Below are 16,962 nucleotides of genomic sequence, written 5' to 3' on the forward strand. Positions count from 1 at the left end.
TTGAGACAAGACAGCCGCTCGCTCGCCCTCTGACCGAGCATCGGGCACGGAGCCTCGTTTTCGTTGTTTTGCCAACGCTTAGACTTTGGCCATGGGTACGTACGCTCTTCTGTCCAGCCAGCCAGCCAGCCAGCCAGCCAGCCAACCAAGCCAGCCAGCCAGCCAGCCATCCCTTCTCCCCTCTCCCCTCTGCTGCCTCCGCCCATCCCCTCCCCCCCCCGACCGACTACAACCTCCCACATGCCTACCTGTATGGCCACTTTTTGTACTCCCTACTGCTCTCCCTCCGGTTTGCGATTTTACGTGCTTCAAGTCACCGTCCTACCTGACAGCCCCCTTCAATTTTCTCATTTCATTTCATTTTTTTCCCCTCTCCCTTCCCCCCCGGGCTCGGGAGGACGGCATCGGTCGACTGTGTGTGAAGGCTACGATTCATCACCGCATCATCAAGTCAAGGTGACTTTCTCCTCGCCCTCGTCTCATCAATCCTACCTTTCCGGCTCTGCCTGCTTCTTGTCAACTCGCTCACTCGCACAACGCCGACCTCTTTCTCCTCGCCTTGGCCCTTACCACACACTTCACTGCATTATCACACGGCCCCCCTTACCTGCATGTTCTTCCGATTTTTAATTGCCCAAACCACTCCATCCCTGCGCAGCCCCCCCCCCCCCCCTTCCTCTTCCCTCCCCAACAACCAACCAACCCTTTCACACCACTCCTCAGTTGGGCTCTCACTTCCCGACTGCCATCTACTTTGCCTTGTGCCTCCAAAGGCGAAAACCCACTGTTTCGAATCTAACCCTTTCTTTCCTCCCAACAGCTGACTCAGGCGACACCTATCGACCGGTAAGTTTTTCCTGCTAGCATTGCATCCACCACGCAAAATCCCTTTCCTCCCCTTTGCCCACGACGCGCCTGTCTTGGTCATGTCGCTTTGTTTCAAGGCAAGATACTCCAAAAGCGCAAAATAGCGCGCGGAAATCTCTTCACCCCGAGCAACACCACCCCCCATGACCTGTCAGGCAGGCAGGCAGGCAGGCTCCGTTCCATTCACGCAGGACGTGTCATGCTTGGCGTCATGGCGACTGTCCATCTTGACTAGTAGAGCTTCTCCATGAGCTGGCAAGGCCCAGCGTGATGCTCCCAACATGGCCGTCTACTTGCCAACCCTCAAAAACGTGTCTACAAGACATCTATCCGCTCGCCTTGGGAAACCAATCCGACGCTAACTCATGATAGCGAGAGAGGTCTCGTTCACCCCGCCGACGCTCCAGAAGTCCAGGCCGACAATCTCGCCGACGATCATTCTCGCCACGCAGCAGGTCGAATAGCAGGGACGATTATCGTCGCGGCCGCGATCGCTCGCCCATGACCGGAACAGGAGCTCCCAGCGGAGGATCCAGTACAGGCTACGGTGGACAAGCACCACATCGATCGTATGAGGAGCGAGCTGCAGCAAGGGAGCAAATGATGAACAGCATCCGTGAAACGTCACAACAGGACCGCCGTGTCTACGTCGGAAATCTTTCCTACGACGTCAAATGGCACCACCTCAAAGATTTCATGAGACAGGGTAAGGGGCGTTGAGGGATCTGGGGGTTTTCAGCGAGCTGACTGTCGGTACATAGCTGGAGAAGTGCTTTTTGCAGATGTGCTACTTCTTCCCAATGGAATGTCGAAGGTGGGCTTAATCGCATAGTTCTTGGCTGGCGTCCTTTCTTCTTCTTCTTCTTCTTCCTCCCTCTTGTTTACCGCACATACATGCTCGCTGGCTTTGATGGATGGTTGGGTTGACGGGTTCGGACACTTGTCCTGGGTGATTGTAGGGCTGCGGGTGAGTTTACTCTTTTGATGTCCCCGATGCACTTGCAACCCTTTTCTGGCTTGTTGCTCACACGTTGTGGCAGAATTGTGGAGTATGCAACGAGAGACCAGGCTCAGCAAGCTGTTGCTCAACTCAGCAACCAAAACTTGATGGGTCGTTTGGTCTATGTTCGAGAGGTTGGTAGCATAATCGTGGCTCCGATGAAGCAAGAGCAGAAGAGCTGATTGCGGTCCTTAGGATCGTGAGGCGGAACCGCGCTTTATTGGCGCCACTGGTGGCAACCGTGGTGGTTTCGGTGGAGGAATGTCGGCTGGCTTCAACCACGCCCAGGGGGCCTACGGCGGCGGCGGCGGCGGCGGCGCCGCTCCTCCTGGAGGAGCTGGCCGACAGATCTATGTGGCCAATGTGAGTTTTTTTTTTCTTCCTTCTTTGTCTTTGCTTTTTTTTTATTGGGGGGGGGGGGGGGTGCTTCCCACGCAGTCCCCCTGTCTTGCCGGCTATGCGTTGCTGACCAGATGTAGCTTCCATTCAATGTCGGATGGCAAGACTTGAAAGACCTGTTTCGCCAAGCAGGTAAGCAACATGTCCCATCCACTCCACCGCGTGGTCTAGCCTTTGGCCTGGAAATTCCCATGTCTAACCAACCCTGCGCAGCTCGAAACGGCGGCGTTATTCGTGCTGATGTCCACAGCGGTCCGGATGGCCGTCCAAAGGGTTCAGGTATTGTTGTTTTTGAGAATCCGGACGATGCGCGAAACGCCATTCAACAGTTCAACGGCTACGACTGGCAAGGCAGGATGCTGGAGGTTCGCGAAGATCGCTATGCCGGAGCTGGCGGAATGAACTTTTCCGGACGCGGTGGCTACGGGGGCGGTGCGAGGGGCGGTTTTGGTGGCGGATTCGCTCGCGGAGGTTACGGCGGTGGCCGTGGAGGATTCGGATTCGGCGGTGGCCGAGGCGGCTTCCCTGGCGGCGCGGGCTACGAAGCTGCTACGCCTGCCGCCGCAGTGCCTCCCAACCCCTTCACTGACGGGGCTGTCGCAGGAACTGACAAGAGCGAGACCATCTACGTCCGCAATGTGAGTGGACAGCAAACCCACCCCTTAGCCCCATTTTCTTTTTGATTGGCGTGTAGGTGACTGATGCGATCCATCATCAGCTCCCATGGTCGACGAGCAATGACGACCTAGTCGACCTGTTTACTACCATTGGCAAAGTGGAACAAGCCGAGATACAGTACGAGCCCAGTGGTCGTTCCAGGGGCACGGGTGTCGTTCGTTTCGACACGGCGGACACGGCCGAGACGGCAATCACCAAGTTCCAGGGATACCAGTACGGTGGCCGCCCTCTCAACCTCAGCTTCGTCAAATATCTCAACCAGCCGGGCGGCGAGAGCATGGATACCGATACTCACGGCGGTCTCACTCAGGACCAGATTATGTAGGCAGGGTTTTGAGTTTAGGATTGCGGGCTATGTGACGAGGACGAAAATGCTTGGTCGACCCGTTGGGGGGAGTCACGACGGTAAAGGGAGACACTCAAAATTTGCAGCAGATTTGGAGGCGTCTTGATGCCATGACCCAGCTATGCGCTATGGTTCTTCCGTGTTAAACTTATTCGGAACTTTGTCTTTTCTCTCGCCTTTTTTTGATGGAGATCTTGTCTGAAAAAAAAAAGAAATGGTTGGATGTTATTGCGGACGGGACTGCTCAGACAGGCTACGTACGGCCTGCGCTATCAATCAGCCGCGAGGTTTCAGAGTGCTTATTTTCGTCTCAGCTCTGGGGAGAAGAGTCGGGGACGAGCTCATAATATGCATGACCAAGTTTTTGACGGTGCTTGTTGGGGGGGTTGATGTGACGATGCTTAGCAATTGGGTGAAGTTTGGTTACGTTACGCACGCAGTCTTTGGGGGTTGTATTGGTCCAAACTGGACAGGCAATCAATTGGTGTGAAAAGGGGGGGCTTATGTTGATCAAGGTCGCGCCATTGTCTCTGTCCAGGGGGGCGCTTCTTGGGCGTCGCATGATGATGCGGCTCACAACATGAAGGAGTGTAGTGTGCTCCTCTCCTCCCCTTCCAAGACGACAGACACCACACGCAATGGCAATGCACGTAGCAAGGACTGGGAAGAGAACGTGTCTCGGGTTGACGTACACACCTGCCCAGGGTACCTAATAGGTAGGATGCAGCGAATCCGGCCAGGCTCTGTGTACAAACGGCCACGGACATGGAGCTTTCCATAGCACACGGGGTGCACGCCCGTCGCCCGCTCATGTCGCCCGCCGTCCCTGGCTCCTCATCCCGAGCAAAGCGCGCCAAGACGTCTTGCTTGAACCCCCGGCTTGGACGTCTTGGACGCCGTCTTGGACGCCGTCTTGGACCTCGTCTTGGACCTCGTCTTGGACGCCGCCCTGGACGCAGTCTTGCGAGCCGCAAGCCGAGCCCAGTCACGCCGCGACGCCTCGACCCTCACGACGCGGCCTTCTTCTTCTTCGCCTTGGCGCGCTTCTTGCTCCGATCGCGCGGCTTCAGCGCCGCCATGCCGGCCTTGCAGACGTCAGCGTAGCGGGCGTAAAAGGCGTCCAGGTCGTGCGGCTGCACCACCGTCGACAGCTTGACCTTGTCCGCCCGCCGCTGCTTCGACTTGCCGTTGGACGCGCGCACAATGACGGGGAAGGGGGTGCCGGTGCCGGTGCCGGTGCCGGATTCCGCGTCGGTTCCCGCCTGGCCGAAGGACACTTTGCGCGGTCAGCAAAGGGAGCGGGCGGTTGGGAGGGGGGGGGAGGGTAGCGCTACGTACGGCGCTTCTGGGAGAGGTAGATGGCGCCGTGGGGCGTGTCGCGCCTTTGGCTGAACAGGAGGGCGAGTTTGCTGAAGAACTGGGGGGGGGGGGGAAGGGGGAAAGGGTCAGCGGTGTTTATGTTTATCGTTGGGGGGGGGGGAGGGGGGAAGGGGGATGGTACCTCGTCGTGGGGGAGGTCGGCCGGCATGGTGGGCGACGATGTTGCGGGTTTGAGAGATGTTTGGTGGAGGATGAGGGCGCGGAGAAAATAAATGGCAAGGAGGATTGCTTGGCGATGGGGCCCGCTTTCAGGTGGGGGGATGGGAATGCGCGATTGGCTAGCCTGGCACGAACAGGAGCCCCCGCATTTTTAGCCGGACGACGTGGGAGTCTTGTTCTTGCTGGGCTGCGAAATTGTCAGTGACCTGACTCTGTACATTTGACTGTGTGGGTGGCTCTTTTTTTTTTGTTTGTTTCTCTTTTTTTCCCCCTTTTTTTGTGAGTCTTTGTGAGTCTTGCCACAGGTTCTTGTCCGGCTTCGCTCGGGCCCTGAGCGCTTGTGCTCACTCTTGCGTTCGCCCACGTTACATCCCGTTAGGAACCTCTTATTTACCTAGGTGCCTACTTTCAAAAAGAGAACGAGGTGCATGTACATACGGAGCACTAGGCTTGGATGGGTGTCTGGCAGACAGGCTCGTGTCCAAAAGTCGGGGAGTGAGTCTCTGCGTCGTATTGGAAAGGGAAAGCTGTCGTCTATCTGTTAGTGCCGGGTGCATGCAAAGGGCGACGGGAGGTCTCCCCCGGCACTCGGGCTTTCCTACGGACAGGAAACAGGAAACAGGAAACAGGAAACAGGAAACAAGAAACAAGAGGCACAGAGAAAAACTGCCCGGGCAGTAGCCGGGGCTTGCCGTCGACGACTCAGATGACAACCAGTACACAAAGCACTCGTACCCAGCTACGCTTTTGGTGGCGCGTTCAGCCGCGTCCGGCAGAGACACCACCGTCAACTCACGCACGTCACCCCGCCAGGCTTCGCTGACACTCGGCCAGGATGGCGGCCTGCCGGGCCACCTCGGACAGGCGGCCGACGACGGCGCTGTTGCCGTCGGCGAAGCCGCACAGGGCGTAGGGTATGCCCGCGTCGCGGCAAAAGTCGACGACGAGCCCCTGCGCCCGGCGCAGGTTGTGCCGCGGCACGCGCGGGAACAGGTGGTGGACGGCCTGGAACTGCAGCCCGCCGTGCACAAAGTCCAGCCACGGCGGGCAGTCGACGTCCATGGTGGTGCGCAGCATGCGCTGGGCAAACGACTCCTGCGGGCCCAGGTCCGCCGTGCTCATGGCAAAGTGCGACAGCACAATCTGCACGTGCAGCGGCGACGACACCACGTGGCTGACCAGGACGAAGGCCAGGCGCGCCCCGTTGCTCGGCAGCGCCCGGTACACGAGGCCGTAGCCGAACCAGGCCCAGAAGAAGACGTGGCCGGCGAGCTCGAGGTACCAGTGCCAGGCGCCGGGGCCGCGCCTCGGCCCCCGCCGGGCGGCCAGGTAGTCCCACGACAGGCGGTACAGGTTGAAGCGGCCGAGGGCGAGCAGCGGGTAGTAGGTCCACGGCTGGATCCGCAGCATCACCTTGGCCACGGCGTCGTACTCCATGACGCGGTCGTAGTACGACGACCGCAGGCTGCCCAGCAGCCGGTGCGACACGGCAAACAGGGGCATGTGCTCAATGTCCGGGTCGTGCTCCGGCGCGTTGGTCACGATGTGGTGCACGTTGTGGCTCCGCTTCCACCAGCCCAGCGACAGCCCGCCGACAAAGTCGGCCACCACGATGCCAATGACCGTGTCCACCTGGTAGTTGTGCGTGACGCCCATGTGGCCCGCGTCGTGGGCGAGGAACACGAGCTGGTGCCACGTCAGCCCCATGCACACGGCGCTCAGCGTGTAGTGCCCGCATCGGAGGAGCAGGAGCATCAGGCTGAACAGGCCGACGTATCGGCAGCATTCGTAGACGTAGGCGGTCCGGCTGCACTCGTAGAGGCCCTCGTCGGCTATCCGCCGGTGCAGGGCCCGGTACTTGGCCGCAATCTCCTGCTGCGTGGCCGCGTCGACGGCGGGATACTTTTCGGCGTCCAGGCTGATCTTCTCGCGCGTGATGGCGTCTATGTACGCCATTGCGCTCGTGCCGGGCCCCGCGCTTGACTGCGACGACGACGACGACGACACCGCCCCCGGGGAGGCAGCTCGTTCTTGGCCGTGCTTTCGCCTCCGCGGTGGCGGCCCGTCGCTGCCGCTGATTTCCCGCGACCGCGACCGCGACCGCGAGCTGCTTGGCCTTGGGCTTGATTCCGTCGCTTGCCCAGCACCCGATTCACCGCCGCACGTGGCGTCGTCGACGTCTATAAACGCCCGGAACTGACCTCCTTGGATCGGCGGCGTAAAGTTGGTCCACGTGCCGCTGATCCTGCCGATTCGATAACGCATCATCCGCTGCTGGGCCTCTTGCGAATGCAGCCTGGCATGCCGCACCAACACCGCTACGGTTAGTACGCTTCGCACTCTCAACTCGACCATAAAAAAAAAGGGGGGGGGGGGGGGTGTCATCAACAGCTTACGCCTGGATCTCATCCGTGGCATCTTTGCCCACCATGTGCAACAAGGCCTTGTCCCCGCCCGGGTGATAGGGAAGCCACGCATCGACCTTTAGGACATGCTGGTTGAGGATGACGATCTTGAGGCCGCGGGCGATCAGCACCTCGATTTCGTCTCGGGTCATGAGCGGGTATTCCCGCGCCTGCCCGGCCCGGGGTGGTGATTGCGAGCCCATCCGGGGATGCGAGGCCAGGCTGGCGGGAGGCGACGCAGTCGAAACGAACGACTTGTTTGCTGCTTGGGCGTCGCAGGATGGCGTCGACATGTTGCGCACTGGAAAGCAAAGGGGGGATACACTCTCAACGCGCGCTCGTGTGAAGCAACTTTGGCTTGCTTGCATCCAGGCGTCACGTCATGTCGTGTCGTGTCATGACTTGGCGATGGGCGTTTGGGGGCTGGGTTTGTGTCAAGTGCTGTCGATGGTTGCGTTGCAGCACAGAACAGAGCATTGAACATTGAACGCAGTCGAGCGCGTTTGGCGTTGAACCTCAGGGGTCGAGTCAAGGTGGGGCGTCATGACAGCCAAAGGTGGCAGGTGGTCACGGGAGTGGTCACGGGTGGTCACGGGTGGGCGTCACCTGTAGATCCGTCTATCCACCTTTGCTGTTTGCCATCAACTTGGGGTAAATAGTCCAACATTGGAAGCAAAAAAAGGTATATCCTGTCTGAAATGAACCAGCGAGACCGGCAGTACAGGTCGCGCATGTAGTGTTCACATCCGAAATTATTCCCCAGATTCAAATTCAAATGACATTGCACGCTTCCGTCTGACCGATATAATATACCCTCCATGCAGGGCTACAAGCTCTTGCAACTGCGCGTCAAATGCGCGGCTTGCCAGGTTCAGGTCAGGACTAAGCAGAGTAATCAGAGTAAACAGAGTACAGGAATAACACGAGACACGGAGCAAGCAAGCAAGCAAGCAAGCAAGCAGCGCGTCTCCCATGCCTTCCTTGGCCAAGACAGCGTACGATTACTATTTTACACTCTGGAATATAAATGTATACAGAGGGCCGGGCCCCTTGAAACGAGGGCAGGTGGATGCTAAAAAGAATCTCTTTTCCGTGACCGCCATCAAGCCTCATCCAGCACCTGGCTCTTCTAACCAGGCACCCTAGGTCATCGCTGGCTTCCCCCCCACCCCCTTTTTTTTTTCTTTTCTTTTCTCTACACTTCTAGGTCGCTTTAGAAATGGATAGCCTTGGAGCTGGTGGCCATGGCAGCCTCCTTGAACGCCTCGGCGAGAGTCGGGTGCGCATGGCATGTCCTGGCAATGTCCTCGGTGGATGCTCCGTACTCTAGGGCCAAAGTTCCTTCCGCAATCATTTCGCCAGCATTGGGTCCGATGATGTGCACGCCGAGCAGTCTGTCGGTTTCCGGGTCGGCCAGCATCTTGACCAGGCCGTCGGTATCTAGATTGGTCTTGGCGCGCGAGTTGGCGCTAAAGGGGAACGTGCCGACTCGATACGGGATCTTCTGATCCTTGAGCTCTTGCTCGTTCTGACCGACCCAGGCCACTTCGGGATAGGTATACATGACCGAGGGGATGCAGCCGTAGTTGACGTGGCCGTAGCCCTTCTTGATGTACTCGACAACCGCAACAGCTTCCTCTTCCGCCTTGTGAGCAAGCATTGGACCAAAGGTGACGTCTCCGACGCATCGAATGTGCGGGATCTTGGTTCGGTACTCCGAGTCAATAATGACCCGGCCGCGGTCGTCAAGCTCCATGCCAATGTTTTCCAGGCCTAACCCTTGGGTGTATGGGCGTCGGCCAATAGCGACGAGAACAACCTCGGCGTCGAGCTTGTTTCAAGATTAGCGCTTCTGACCACTCTCCCTACTTTCTGCAAGGCGGTGTCACGTTTTTGTGCTGGGACGTTAACAGTAGTACTCACAGTCTCCGGTTTGCCACCTTTTGCGGCATCGACATCCAATTTGACCTTGTCCCCGGATTTATCGCCGCCAACGACTTTGGTGTTCAACTTGAAATCCATGCCTTGCTTCTTCAAGAGTTTTTGCGTGGCCTTTGCAATCTCTGTATCCATCCCAGGGCCGCCAATCTGGCCAAGGAACTCCACAACAGTGACCTTTGTTCCAAGCCGGGACCACACCGACGCCATCTCGAGGCCGATAATGCCGCCTCCAATGACAATCATGGTTTCGGGAATCTTTTCCAAGGCTATAGCACCAGTGCTGGTAACGACACGCTTCTCGTCCACTTCGAGCCCGGGAAAGGGAGTAGCTTCTGAACCAGTGGCGATAAGAATGTTCTTGCCCCGCACAGTCGTCTCGCCACCATCATTGAGTGCCACCTTGATATCGTTCTCGTTGATAAAGGAGCCTGCGCCCTTGATATACTCGACACCATTCTTCTTCAAGAGGAACTCCACACCTTTGGTGAGACCGTTGACAGCCGTTTCCTTCGCTTTCATGAAGTTGGCCAGGTTGAGCTTGACATCGCCAACCTCGATGCCACGATTTTTGGTGTCGTGCAGAATCTGGTGGTACAAGTGCGAGTTATTCAGGAGCGATTTCGAGGGGATGCAGCCCACGTTGAGGCAGGTTCCGCCGAGGGTGCCACGCTTCTCGATACAGGCAACCTGAGGGCCCGGGTTAGGATCCTGGGGAAGAATACGAAAAAAAAACAAAAATAAAAAGAAAAAGAAAAAGAGAAAAAAGAAAAGGGCACAGCTGCTTCATCCGGGTAGCCAACATACCTTCAAGCCTTCCTGTCCGGCCTTGATGGCGGCGACGTATCCAGCGACACCACCTCCAATGATGACCAGATCCTTTTCTTCTGCAAATTGGTTTGTCAGTCCTCGGGACCGGTTTATCAAAGTACGGTAGCGATACAATGGACAGACCAGAACTTGACGCAAACCCACGACTCCATCGCATCGACGCCGAGGGAATAACTGTGGGTAACCTGAGACGTAAGCTGCAATTAGTCGAATGACACGACCAGGCCAAGCGTTGAGCTTCCAAGCCGTGGTGGACTCACGTTGACTGCTGCCAGGACGATAGCCTAACGGCTTTTCGAGATAAGAACCGGCTAGCGAGCATTTTCAAGCGCCGGTATCTCCGAAAACGAATCGGTCAACGGGTGCGGGATGGCAGTGATGTTGTGGAGGGAAACGGAGAGGCGGAGAGCTTCTGGGGAGGCTTTGCGCCAGATTTAGGGAGCCCTAGAGCCCCAGAGCAGAAATGGCAATTGATTTTTCATGGCACCAGACTGGACCCAGCGCCTCCCCCCGGCCGGGCCCCAACCCAAACCCCCAAACCATCCGGTACGTATCCCCAGTGAGTTTTTGCCCCATAAGATATTAATAATGCATGCCTGGCGCCTTGGTGCCTCAGGTTGGGCAGTCCAACTGCCGTCTTACTGCCGTCTTGAGGCGATTGTAGCCGCCAAGTCAAGTCCTTTCTATTGGCATGTAGTAAACTGCGGCCCTGATGCAACAGCTTACCTGCCCGGTAGAAGGAATAGTGGCCAAACGTGTGCCAATTTGCCGCAGTCTTTCAGTTAACGGTCGGAATTGCCGTATAATGTAGCGGCATTCCAACTGGCAGCAATAGCTACAATAGCTGCCTTAGCTATAAGAGATATTATAGAGATTATTCCAGCTCATTTGCCAATAGTAAGAGATACTAGTAGTATCGCCGCCATAGCTAACTGGCAGCTCAACTCTGTTCACTTGACGATTGCATGCAAATTTCCAGCCCTGCAGCGGATGAGTGTGTCTTATCTTAATTCATAGAGTTTGCAACTCTAGCTGCTCGACTTCGTCATTGCTCGCCTGCTTGTAGAGTAACATATTGCTATATTGTTTGCTTTCTTGCTCGTCGATGCCAGCTCTTTATATTTGAAGCAGTGCCTGGACCCTCTCTCTCACTCTCTGGATTCCCTTGCGCTCCTTGTCGGTGGTGAGCTTGGTTTTGGACAGTTTCTTCCTCAGAAACCAGTGTAGACTCGCGGCAAGAGTAGGTAGGTCTCTCGAAGGGCCGAAGATGCGCTCCATTGTTGCGTCTTGTTGACGCTTTTCTCTCCTGCATTTACGCAACAAGCCGAGCAAGAGCGTTTCCACAAACAGGCAAGTCCATTGATTCATCTTCGCAAGTTCCACCGGTTTGAGGAGGTTGATACTCAGCGCGCCTTCAGCCACGAGTGACGCGTAGAATCGGGCAACGTGGCTTAATCGCCGTTCGTTCTTCATCCTTTCTCCCTCCAAAGTGCTTTCATCATCCTCCCCTTCGCCAAACAAGGATTCGCCTAGACCGCGGAATATCCTCCACAGCCGATCCTGAAACGAGAACCTGATCCTGCTATTGGTGCAAGCTTGTTTCCCCACCAAGGCATAATAGTCGTTGTAGTCCAGCTCGCTTCCAACGCATTGGAGCAACACACGAGTGACTTCGAGCTGGTCATCCCTCTTTAGGTTGAGATCCAAGAATTGACGGTACCCATGTTCGTAGTCCATGGCTGACATAAGGGCGCTAAATATGGCGATTTGGACCGAACTAGTCAATCCTTGAGCCCTTGCCTTCTTGGGATAGTCGGGCAAGACAAAGTCCATGTCCTCGTCGTCGTCTGGCACGGCATCGTCGCCAGCCGTCACCGCTTTAGACTTCATCTTTGCTCTTTCAGCTGCGTCGCGATATTCGGGGACACTGGCCCCCACCAACCACCACTTCCCATGTCTCTCCACATCTTCAACATCTTTCAGGCGTATGCCCATAGGTGCCAACCCATCTAGTCGTCGAGACTGGGATTTGAGTTCTCCGAGATTTTTCTTCATGCGAATCACATGCTCGGATACGGTTGTGGAATCCGCTCCTTTAGTCTTGGCTTTGGTGCTGCTGAGGCCGTGGATTGTTTCAACCATGAATTTGGTCCGCGCAGAGATATTCGCGCGATCCATCTTTGAAACAGATGTGGCAAGGATATGAGATACATGCTTGAGTGCCTTGGGGTCGTCTCTTCTCATCAGCCTTCCAGCCATCCGGCAGATTCTCAGGAGAAGTTCCACGTTGAGTTCTGAAAGGCGATCCAGCAATTTCTCCATGTAATCAAAAATGATGCCGCACCCAAGGATCTCGAACACGTACATCTGCGTTAAAAAGGTGAGAAAGTTTGCAGGTTCTTTTTTGATGACTGCTGAACCATCGGCTTCGTTGGAAGCAAGCTGATACTGTTGGGTGAACTCCTTCACGACTTCGCGGACTAAATGCGATCCAAAGCTGGAACCCATAATCTTATAAATTGCCGCCGAGAAGCCTCCAGTTAGAACGAAAAACTGATCTGGCAAGCTTTCCGACTTCCGCATTTGAGCCAGAATGACGTCGACGAGAGTCTCAGTGACATCAGCTCGGGCATGTGACTGGTAGATTTTCTCAACAGACTGCACGATTGAAAGAAGATTTGCGTCTGTTAAACGATTGATGAGGCCTTGGATCTTTTTTTGCAAAAGGCCACTGGCTTGAGATCTCTGAATGTCGTCACCATGCCTCTTTGATGGTGGCACGTACTTGAGATTCGCATTGTGTACCTTTGGGGCGACGTAGGGGTTCTCCCTTTGTAGAAATTGCGTACTTTTAGGGGTTTCGGTATCGGAACCACATTCATCGACGGCGTGACCAAAGTCATTCTCGACCGCCTCTGACTCGGAGAGATCAAGCGCGACGGAATCCACAACGTGGCCGTTAGGTCGTTGGCGGTTTGTCGATTCGGCAACGTCCTCGGATGGCTGACGGTAATCAACAGCTATCTCGTTGGCAGAATCGACCTTTCTTCTTTTCGAAGACAGCCAGTCGTCATATGCCGATTTTCGCTTCTTCATCTCGTCCTCGCTACTTGACTCGTTTTGTTGAACCTGTTCGAGCAGTTCGTCAAGACCGTCATCTTTGAAGGCTTGTGGCAGAGACCGACGGCCTTTCTTGATGCCAAGCTTCCTCTCGAGCTCTGCAATCTCAGCATCGTCCTGGGCGAGCTGTGTCCGGAGGACATTAGGTGTCCCTGGTTCATCTGTTGACTCTTCGTAATGCTCGTCGTCTTCATACTGCTCTATCGATTCATCACCTGATGCGTCGTCCGGCGAGTCTGAGTCGTCAGTGTCATCTTGGTCATGGACTGCCCGGCCACCGATTTCTGCATGGCTATCATTTAGTGCCGACTTTGCTTTATGTGACGAAGACGACTTTTGTGCTGGACGAGATGCCGTAGGGATTATGTCTTCTCTTCCAGTTTCTTCAACATACTGTTTTGAGTATCTCCGAAGCTTTTTATCGGTCCTCAGCCGTCTCCGGATCTCTTTGCGCGAAGTGTTTCGAGACTGAGCAGGTAGCAACCTAGATTGAGCTGCCGTGTTCTTACTACTTGAGTTTGGACATATGCCCATGCGCTTGTACAGCTTCTGCTGCAGCTCCGGGAGCGAATTTGCTGGCATGTCTTTTCAGGCTTAGCAGACTTTTCTACATGGGAGCCTATAACGCCGAAGGTCTCGAGCGAATTTGGATATATTCACACAAGAGCACACAATTTTTCCAACACAGGAAGCTCGATTATAGTGTTGCGCTCATGGGTTTCGTTCACGGAAAAGACAAGGGTGACCCAAGTGCTTGAAAGACGTAAATGCCAGCAGATTAACTGTGGGATTCGGTGACCAGATCTCTACAGTAGAGAAGAAATTTACGAAAAAAAAAACAGTCCAATGAAGGTGGGTCGAGGTGCGCACAAGTACTAGTACCTTAGGTGGTTACTAAGCTACTATCTCCTTAGGAGGTATGTAGCTAATGCTGATTGGTTCGCCGGCGTTTGCCCTGGTGGTTGTAAGATCCCCCCTCCCTCCCCCCGGTATCGGAAAGTGGCAGAGATACCAGCAGGTTCACCATGACTAGAAGAGTAAACATGACGTGCGGCATTATTAGCAGTATTATTATCAGTACTATAATATATTTAGTTGCATTATCAGCAGTATATCATCGACTTAGGGCAGCCAAACCATGAAAGCGTTCCTGCTCCAAAGATGCCGAAAAGGCTAGGTACTTGGAAGTCAATACGAAGACGTTGCACAGAGAATGGAGTGCCTCCGTTAGGCCGTCCAAAAAAAAATAAAAAAAAAATAAAAAAAAATATGGACGTTACTCCTGCCCCGATAACTGCATACAGGAGGAAAAATCGTCCCAGGCTCAATGGTGGGGCGGGCATTCGCTACCTCACAGGGATATGCCGGGAGGTACCTGGGTACGTGCCCTGCCAGCTGGCGGCTCCTAGTAAATTTAGTACACGTTTACTTTTCTCATTCGTTACACAGGTGTTGAGACGCGTTGAATTGACACCGTATCCTGAAATGTAACTCTGGTCTGGCCTCGGGTTCCTCTTCCGCGAAGACTAGCCTCCTCGATTTCATCTTGTTACCGGTTCTGGAAGCGTTCCCTTTCGTCAAGATTCACTGTACGGAGTATACTCAAAGCCGTGGTCGCTCCCGGCTCGACTCATCAAGTTGCCATCCAGGCCACCGTAACAGAGGCCTAGATCCTACAACCGCAAACTCAAATCCAAGTTGGCGCCGGCCGCTCGGATTCCCGCTTCGTGGAGCCAGATTTCCGAGTGGGTTCAATTTCCCGAGCTCGAAGACTACATGCGAACTACACCATCAGATTCCCTTTTGTTGGTCTTTCTCCGTACAATAAATCATCGCAGCGAGACTTGGCTTGCGTTGTCGCCTTTCCCTCGTCGATAATGCGAGTCGACTTTTCCAACCTGGCCGTCACCGCAGGCTTGCTTGCATCCGTCAGAACCTGCGTTGCCCAAGATATCCCTGCCGACCTGCCGATTTCCGCGTTATTGACCTCGGCGCAATCGCATCTTGCTAGAGGCGAAACAAACGAGGCTCTGGCGTATTATGACGCTGCCATTGCCAAGGACCCGGCAAACTACTTGACCCTGTTCAAGCGTGCCACCACGTATCTCTCCCTGGGCCGCTCTCACCAGGCCAGTCAGGACTTTGGGCGAGTTCTAGAACTGAAGCCGGAATTCGAACAGGCGCACTTGCAGCTGGCCAAGATCAAGGCCAAGGTTGCCGACTGGGATGGCGCGCGAGCCGAGTACTTGTCTGTCGCCAAAGGCGCAGAGTCTCCCGAGTTCCAGGCGCTTGCCGAAGCCCAGAAGGCTGCCGAGCTAGCCAACGATGCGGTAAAGCTGCAGCAATGGGAGGAGTGCGTGAGCTACGCAGGTACGGCCATCCTCGTTGCCTCTCGAGCGCCGTCTCTACGCCAATTGCGCTCCCGCTGCAGGTTCGAACGCGGCGAGATCGAGGAGGGCATGAGCGATTTGCATCACCTTTTGCAGCTTCGGCCCGGCGACATCGATCCTCACGTCTTTATATCCGCAACTACTTTCTACGGACTCGCGGACCTTGACAACGGCTTGGCGCAAGTGAGGAAGTGCCTGCACTCGGATCCCGACTCCAAGGTCTGCAAAAGCCTCCACAAGCAGGAGAAGCGTGTGCAAAAGGCGTTTTCCAAGGCCGAAAGCCAACTGAACCGTGGTCAATTCACCACAGCTGGGCGGGCGCTGGTAGGAACGAGCGATGAGCCTGGCCTGCTTACCACTGTCAAGGAGCAGATACAGGAGCTGAGGCAGGCTGGTAGAATACCCGTGAATGCAAGAACAAGGCTGTCTGACAAGGTGGTTGAAATGGTGTGCCATGCTTATTCGGAGGTGAATAACGAACTCCCCATCTGTCGCCAATTTCCCCCCCTTTGTTACACCATCCACACCCCAATTGCCACCGCCCTTTCCCCCGCGGGTCCCTTGACGAATCGCAAAGAAGCTAACAGCTGTTGCTAGTCAAACCACAAAGAAGCTTCCAAATACTGCGAGGAAGCCATTGAAGCGGATCCCGAATCTTTCTGGGGCCTTCTGTACCGGGGCAAATCGCTCTACAAGCGCGAGGAGTACGAGGCAGCCATTCGGGCGCTCGAAAAGGCTGCGGAACGGTGGCCTGACAAGAGGGACAAGGTCAACGCCATTCTGGAAAAGGCGCACATCGCTCTCAAGCGCAGCAAAACAAAGGACTACTACAAAGTGCTGGGAGTGGCCAATGATGCCGACGAGAGGCAAATCAAATCCGCGTATCGCAAGGCATCCAAGCAGTACCACCCGGACAAGGCCGCCAAACAAGGCATCAGCAAGGAGGATGCCGAGAAGAAAATGGCCTCCATCAACGAGGCGTACGAAGTGCTCAGCAACCCAGAACTCCGCGCGCGCTTTGATCGGGGAGACGACCCCAATTCGCAACAACAGGCCAACCCGTACCAGGGCAGTCCCTTTGGCGGAGGGCACCCGTTCATGTTCCAACAAGGAGGCGGCGCCAACTTTAAATTCCAGTTCCCTGGCGGAGGTGGCCCCTTTGGATTCTGAGGCAGTGCTGCGGTATGCTGAAGGTGGAATTCTTGTATATTATAGTGTGGGAGAAAATAAAGACGTTTTGCCAGCCAGTGCCGACACATTCAATTGGTATGCGACAAGTCTCGTGATCCGCGCTACTCGATGATCCTCGCGCTGAACCGTCGCTTATGGTTTCCTTGAAGGTGCTATTCCCTCCCCAATGCAACCCTCCCCCCCCCCCCTCCCTCCATCCTACCGTGAAGCTGAGGCTTTGGGTACTTATATGTCTGATTCAAGGAGACTAGCTCAACC

At 55.4% G+C, this 16,962-nt stretch overlaps 6 protein-coding genes across 6 annotated transcripts; 2 read left to right on the top strand and 4 right to left on the bottom strand.

Moving 5' to 3' along the window:
* Positions 1-91: 91 nt before the first annotated feature.
* On the top strand, positions 92-3,269 carry UV8b_03055 (uncharacterized protein; the record flags this gene model as incomplete). The annotated part of the gene is made up of 10 exons (XM_043140553.1): positions 92-95; positions 821-846; positions 1,240-1,573; positions 1,629-1,681; positions 1,827-1,834; positions 1,908-2,001; positions 2,063-2,230; positions 2,347-2,398; positions 2,480-2,904; positions 2,985-3,269. 10 exons carry the CDS (start codon positions 92-94, stop codon positions 3,267-3,269), a joined length of 1,449 nt encoding a protein of 482 aa, XP_042996487.1.
* Positions 3,270-4,297: 1,028 nt separating this feature from the next.
* On the bottom strand, positions 4,298-4,818 carry UV8b_03056 (uncharacterized protein; the record flags this gene model as incomplete). The annotated part of the gene is made up of 3 exons (XM_043140554.1): positions 4,298-4,566; positions 4,629-4,707; positions 4,792-4,818. The coding sequence occupies 3 exons, from the start codon at positions 4,816-4,818 to the stop codon at positions 4,298-4,300; spliced, it is 375 nt and encodes a 124-aa protein (XP_042996488.1).
* Positions 4,819-5,630: 812 nt separating this feature from the next.
* Positions 5,631-7,527, bottom strand: UV8b_03057 (uncharacterized protein; the record flags this gene model as incomplete). The annotated part of the gene is made up of 2 exons (XM_043140555.1): positions 5,631-7,125; positions 7,226-7,527. 2 exons carry the CDS (start codon positions 7,525-7,527, stop codon positions 5,631-5,633), a joined length of 1,797 nt encoding a protein of 598 aa, XP_042996489.1.
* A 920-nt stretch (positions 7,528-8,447) lies between these two features.
* On the bottom strand, positions 8,448-10,325 carry UV8b_03058 (uncharacterized protein; the record flags this gene model as incomplete). Its single annotated transcript, XM_043140556.1, has 5 exons — positions 8,448-9,065; positions 9,158-9,862; positions 9,980-10,059; positions 10,127-10,188; positions 10,264-10,325. 5 exons carry the CDS (start codon positions 10,323-10,325, stop codon positions 8,448-8,450), a joined length of 1,527 nt encoding a protein of 508 aa, XP_042996490.1.
* A 794-nt stretch (positions 10,326-11,119) lies between these two features.
* Positions 11,120-13,705, bottom strand: UV8b_03059 (uncharacterized protein; the record flags this gene model as incomplete). The annotated part of the gene is made up of 1 exon (XM_043140557.1): positions 11,120-13,705. The coding sequence occupies one exon, from the start codon at positions 13,703-13,705 to the stop codon at positions 11,120-11,122; it is 2,586 nt and encodes an 861-aa protein (XP_042996491.1).
* Positions 13,706-15,000: 1,295 nt separating this feature from the next.
* UV8b_03060 (uncharacterized protein) lies at positions 15,001-16,683 on the top strand (the record flags this gene model as incomplete). The annotated part of the gene is made up of 2 exons (XM_043140558.1): positions 15,001-15,981; positions 16,111-16,683. The coding sequence occupies 2 exons, from the start codon at positions 15,001-15,003 to the stop codon at positions 16,681-16,683; spliced, it is 1,554 nt and encodes a 517-aa protein (XP_042996492.1).
* Positions 16,684-16,962: the final 279 nt, after the last annotated feature.

This window comes from Ustilaginoidea virens, chromosome 2 (assembly GCF_000687475.1).
Source record: "Ustilaginoidea virens chromosome 2, complete sequence".
NCBI classification, from domain to species: Eukaryota; Fungi; Ascomycota; class Sordariomycetes; order Hypocreales; family Clavicipitaceae; genus Ustilaginoidea; species Ustilaginoidea virens.